Consider the following 6,000-nt stretch of genomic DNA (forward strand, 5'->3'; position numbering starts at 1 on the left):
AAACTTCTTCTTAAGATACCATGGTTAAGCCAGAGCAATTTTATACTTCAGTTCTCTCTCTGTAAAATTAGCATAGTAGTACTTCTACTCTTCAGGTGAGTGTTGTGAGAAAATGAGGATGGGAAAAATTGTGAGATTATATTAAAGTCACCTCCATAAGCAAGTCGGATTTATTCAGTATAATTTGGGTAAAAATATATTATGTAAGACATGTAAAGACTGCCATAAAAAACAGCATCATCTAATGCAACACACTAAAATGCAGAAGCCCAAACAGAGGTACAGTAACTGAAGTATGAGGACAGAGAAGCACTACCTTAAACGGTCAGTATTTTGCTTTGTCTTTAAATAATGATTTAGCCATCTTGCTCTGCAGTACACATTAGGCATATTCTCCCAGATTTAAAAATAATTAAATAAACAAATAAATAAATAAATAAAATACTTGTTCAATTAAAGAAAAAGTTAGTTGACATGATAAACTTAAAACTGGGTCCTTTAAAATTTACCATCTGTGTCAATTTTTCCTTGGTCCCAAATGATCCTCTAATAACATGGTAACAAAGATTCTTAAAGCTTTTCATATGTTTAAATTAATTGAAATCTTGTGCACAGGTTATATATAAAGAAATTAGGTTGCAATTAAGCATAGTTATTACTAATTCTTAAATCTAATAGTTGTGACTATTATAGACCACAGACAAGGTCAACTCTACAACTCAGGAAACTTTAGCTTTAAAGAAAAAAAAAGCCACCTGAATTATAGGCACAGAACCCACTTTTGTAATGACATAGCTCTAATCATACAAAATATGTTCATCCATTTAAAAAAACAGCTGTTTCCAAACTGATCAATTAAAAACATATCCCCCCTTAGTAAAACATAGTTAAGTAAAATTAAAAATACTCTTACAATAATTTAAACAACACTCTGCAAAACATCATGTTTGTAAGAAAATCTAAAATGTAAAAGTCATTTCAGTAGTTACTGCAGAGTCCTTACACTAAATGCATAAAAGTCAAATATATGCTTTAACTTCTGCATATCAGCAGCAAGATTCAGATTATTGTATTCCAGATTTTTAGTCAAGATCACTTCCCTTTCATCTGTATGTTATTAGAATGAGAAACATTGGTGTCATCTAAAAAGGAAACTCATAAAGGAAGACAACACATCCCTCTCCTAATATGGATACAGGAATAACTGGAAAACAGAAAGAAGAAAAAATTATTATCCTCTCTGAAACAAAACACTGAGCCAGTGAACTGCAAGAGTACCTCTGCAGCAGCACATGGACACAAAGCCATGAGATGCTTGGTTCCTATCACTAGATGTTAGACAGTAAATCACAGACAACCATGCAACCATCTGTACAATACATTCCCACTCCTCTCTGAGCATCCTGAGCAGAAACCTCTCTGTAAGAGGACTGCTCCGCTGGCTCTTCACTTGTATAAGTTCTGATACCTCACAGGGTGCATCTGCATTAGTATTTTAGTTCAGATAAGGAGAGCACTTTTGCAACCAATCTTCCCATTATCCTAGTTAATGCACTTCCATTTGCTGCACCGCATGAAGCAGCCCCGCACTTCACAAACCTGGTTCACAAGATGTACTCCAGGAGCACTGCCAAAGGGCACAGGAGCAAAGAGCAGCCAGTCCAACATAACATCCACTTCACTTTGCAAACACCCTGAGTATAGATAGGTGACAGGTTTTCACCAATTATTTCATTCTCTGAATCTGCACTCACTGGACTGCATTACTTGTTCAGGCAGACCCAGCCACTGCGCTTCAAGGTCTCCTTTCACCTGGAAGATGAAGGCCTGACTGCACCTGAGGTTCACTGAGCTTCTCAGCTTTGCTTCCTCTTGGCTTGTGTTTTCTATTGTCCAAAGTTCTCACCTTTCTGCCTATCATCTCTGCCTGTTTGATCATTCACATATAACAGCTCATTTTTCCTCAGTATCATCTAGTCTCACATTGAAACTTCTCCTAAAGGTTACTCAAAGCCCAAGCATGATCATTCTTAATTAAATAAAATTAATTCTGCATTTTCTTAACTTTGAGTGCTGGCCAATTTTAAAATAATAATACTTTAATGGGTTCATCATTTAAGCACACAGAAAAACAGAGCATTGAAGCCAACTGTGTAGCACCACATCAGTTCTTCAGTGTTCAACAGCAAAGATAAAAGCTTACACACAGCCTTCAGCCCTCTATTACTGACATGGATACAGCACTAAGGGTAATAAACATTTTCTCAGTGTGTTTCACAGCCATTAAGAATTGTATCACTGTGCCTTAACAAGCCTTGTTTTCCCCAGCCTCTCTATCAGAGCCTCAACCCAGAAAGATACTCAGCACAATCTGCAGTGCTTTCCTCTCATTCCTACATTCAGTTCACTCAACCCGCTCTTGTAACAGCCTATCATCTCAGTCAACCGAATGCAGCTGCTGCCCAGGCTCCTTGTCTCCAGCATGTAGGGTTTACAAGTTTTATTTCAAGTTAAATTGAGCCTGGAGCCTCAGATTGAACACTGCACCACACACATGGTTCAGGGCTGTCCAAAGGACCAGCCACTGGGGCTGGAGTTCACTCGGTGTCCGCCTGGAGAACAGATCCCATGCTAAGCTGCCTCCAGCAGGAACCTCCTTTGTACCTACCAGAAAACTGTGAACTGAGCCAATGAGTATCAAGTGGGGATGATCAGAGGATTCACCTTAAAACTGTAATAGCATGATAACTTGCAAAAGCAGGGCAGCTTTACCCAATCCCACAATGCTTCCGTATACAGAGAGAGAATATTTAGCTGCAAAAATAAGAAGTGTCTACTGAGCATATTTCAACTTTCAGAATTTAGACTAAGGTTGGATACTTTTTCTTGGCAACAATGAGGAAAAAAAAAGTGCTTGACAACTTCAATCCTCTTGCTTCCAAGCAAGGTCAGGGTAGAAGGTGCAATTAGATGAAATGTGTAATCACTGAATTAAATGCTTACAAAGTCTTGGCATTGGAAAACAACACTGTGCTTTTCCTTTTGTTTTCAGAAATAAACCAAACGCTTTAATCCAACAACAACCAGAATAAGTCAGACATAGAAAAATAAGGGCACTATTAAATCTAATGAGAAAAAAAAATCCTACACAGTTACCTATGACAAGAAGGAAAAAAATATACATTCACTCAAAGTTAATTAAAATAAGGAAAAACAAATGTCATGAAATGTCTTTACTAAGAAAACACCAAATGTCCACTCAGGAGGCTTTTCTGCAATTAATATATAGTAAAAAAAGCATGGAAGAAAACCTTTATTTAAGGTTCAGAATTCTAAATATGCAGTAAGATATTGACTTCCATTGTACATTGTCCTCTTCTGGACCCCAGTGATTAAAGCATGTATGTCCAGTGCTCACTGAGTTGATTATCAGGGTGCAGCAAGAATGAGTGCTATTACATAAAGGAACTGATGTCAAGAAAATTATTTGGATCATCCTAATCATTCTAACACATTTGAAAGAAATTTATATGAAATAATAATTAAAAAAAAAGAAATCAGACCCAAACTGAGTATACAGCAAAAGGACGGGAAGGAAAAATAATATTTTAAATAGTTCCTGTAACGTAAAATTTGATTTGTTATAAGTATATACTCTAAAATAGAAAGCAGGCCTTGAGCTTCACACAGTTTAGCCCATTTTTATCTAAAAACCCATAATGCATCTTGAAATACAATTTATGCAGGAATAATAACAGAATAATAAACTTTTTCTCTCATCCTCTTGGCTTCTTTGACATTTAATATCAATCAGCAATAATGATCTTTGTCTTCACACACTGCTGTTGAAACAAAGCATTTCTTTGTAAATTAAAGGGTAATTTTGTTCCCACTATTCCAGTCTAAATCTCTCTGGGATAAAATCAAAGAAGCTCATGGCATAAATCACCCTGTAATCCAGATCACCTTCTCTCTGCAAGAGAGATGTTCTTTTGGAAATAATCATGTGCGCAACCACAACCCAAAGCAGAACAGCATGAAGCGTGGAAGATTTCATCCAAAGTTCATTACATGATACAAATGCCAGATAGTTCTAGAGGTTTCCCTTTCAAAGCTTAACATACAGCAATCTTCCCAAATTTGCAAATCACATGCTGACACATTATAAAGCAACATCTCAAGAATTCACAGGAATTTAAATGTAACAGAAAATCGTATTTTAGACTGGCTTGTAATAAGGAACACATTCTCTTATTATACGGCTTCCACATCTGCCAACTAATTAGGTGTATGCTGAGCTTTATGCAAGCATTACGTTGATTTTACGGGGACTACTTGCATCTGCAATACAAGCTGAGCCACAGACTGTAATTTTGGCATCTAAGAAGTTTCACACAAAGTATCACATCCACAACAGCTTCCAGGCAACCTTCTATTATGCACCTCTATCGCTACCTCTTCCAGCTGCCAGAACAGCCAACTTAGTCTGATACACAGGTGACAGCAGCAACAACAGCAGGTAATTAATGAGTTCAACCTCCTCTTTACTCTCAGTTACCCCTATAAAGAGAGGTACTGCTAAGGGTTAAGTATTAACCAGACCAAGGCCTTAATGGCCATTAATTCCATAAAGTCAGACTAGTTTGCTGCAGAACAGAAGATAAACCAAGAGTGCCCATATGTGTAGCCATGGAATGCCATTGAGCACAGCATATGGTACATCAGAAGAACTTTCCATTAAAAGGTAGAACTTACCCCTCTTCTGAACCCAGCCTTCTTTCACAATGGTAACATCGCTCATGATGGCTCCACTCTGAACTCCCAACTCAAAAGAGTACTTCTTTGAGCTCTCAGCTTGTCTGTTTGGCTTCTCTTCTGCAGCTCTTCTCAATTTCTACTGATGAGTCAGCCTGGAAGGAAATATTAGAGAAAGAATTTAAGTCTTTTCTTTCTTTCTCACTTGACAGCCAACAAAAAAGTCTTTGTTGATGTCTTTCACTGACTGAGCTCATATTAAAAATCTGGCTTTTTTAATTAACCATATAACAGAATCATGTTTCTAATCTTACAGCACATTTTCCATTGATATTGTAATACTTAAGCAGAATGTGTTAAATTTTAAGTCATATGCCACTTCCATAAAATGCACACAACCGAATTCTCTCATACTAGTGCATAGGATGCTGATAAATGAAACAATGCTGGTATTCCTTCACAGGTCCAACTCAGACCTGTGTCTCCAAAGGAGCTTTAACCATTCCCATATTTGTCAGAATCCATGCAACGGACAAGTGGTTCCTCTTGTATGGCTACACTGATCATGTCAGAAGTACAAGAAAATGGAAAGTTCTGTAAAGGAACTTAAAACCAAAGCCTTAAGTATTATGGACACAGTTGTCCTTGTAACTGCTAAAATCTGAAGTAATCAGTTTACCAGCTACAATATTAGGTTTTTTAACTGAATTAAATAAAAAAAAAAAAAAGTAAAAGCTACAGAAATATAATATTCTTCCTAATTCCACTATAACTTCATTATAGCCAATATAAATCCTTAATTTATAGAAGTTTTTAAAAGAGAGCATCATGTGTGAGTACGTGAAATAAACCACTTCTTATGAGTATAAATTAACCAAAAAAGACAATGTTTCACTTATGAAAAGGAGAGTTCATTCTAGCAAGACTTTAAGCCAGGCAGTGACAAGAGTGCTCTTTTCCCTACAAAGCTCAGCATGCGGCAGACAGACGGGAAGTTAGCCCTGGAACAGGACATGCCACTCTCGGAAGCCACAACCCCCTCTTCTGACCACCTCACTCCCAGAGTACTTAACAGCTGTGAAGAAGAGATAAATAGCACTACAATCAAGTAGGAAGAGAAGCCAGAGGTAGGAGAGGTTTCCTTTTGCCAGAAGACTGCCTTTCCCCTCCATCCTTCAAAATAAAGAGGCACATTCAAGTAACACTCATCTAGAAAAGGGTGGGAAGCGAGGAAAAGGGGTTTCT

General features: G+C 37.3%; 1 protein-coding gene across 1 annotated transcript in view; it reads right to left on the reverse strand.

Annotated features, from left to right (window-relative positions):
* The window catches only part of AKT3 (AKT serine/threonine kinase 3), a 137,695-nt gene extending 132,782 nt beyond the window's left edge, over positions 1 to 4,913 (reverse strand). Inside the window, exon 1 of the mRNA XM_005146018.4 lies at positions 4,756 to 4,913. Within this exon, the coding sequence (XP_005146075.1) occupies positions 4,756 to 4,801 (46 nt within the window). The 5' untranslated portion in view covers positions 4,802 to 4,913. The remainder of the gene's footprint in view (positions 1 to 4,755) is intronic.
* Positions 4,914 to 6,000: the final 1,087 nt, after the last annotated feature.

Source organism: Melopsittacus undulatus, chromosome 3 (genome assembly GCF_012275295.1).
Source record: "Melopsittacus undulatus isolate bMelUnd1 chromosome 3, bMelUnd1.mat.Z, whole genome shotgun sequence".
NCBI lineage: Eukaryota > Metazoa > Chordata > Aves > Psittaciformes > Psittaculidae > Melopsittacus > Melopsittacus undulatus.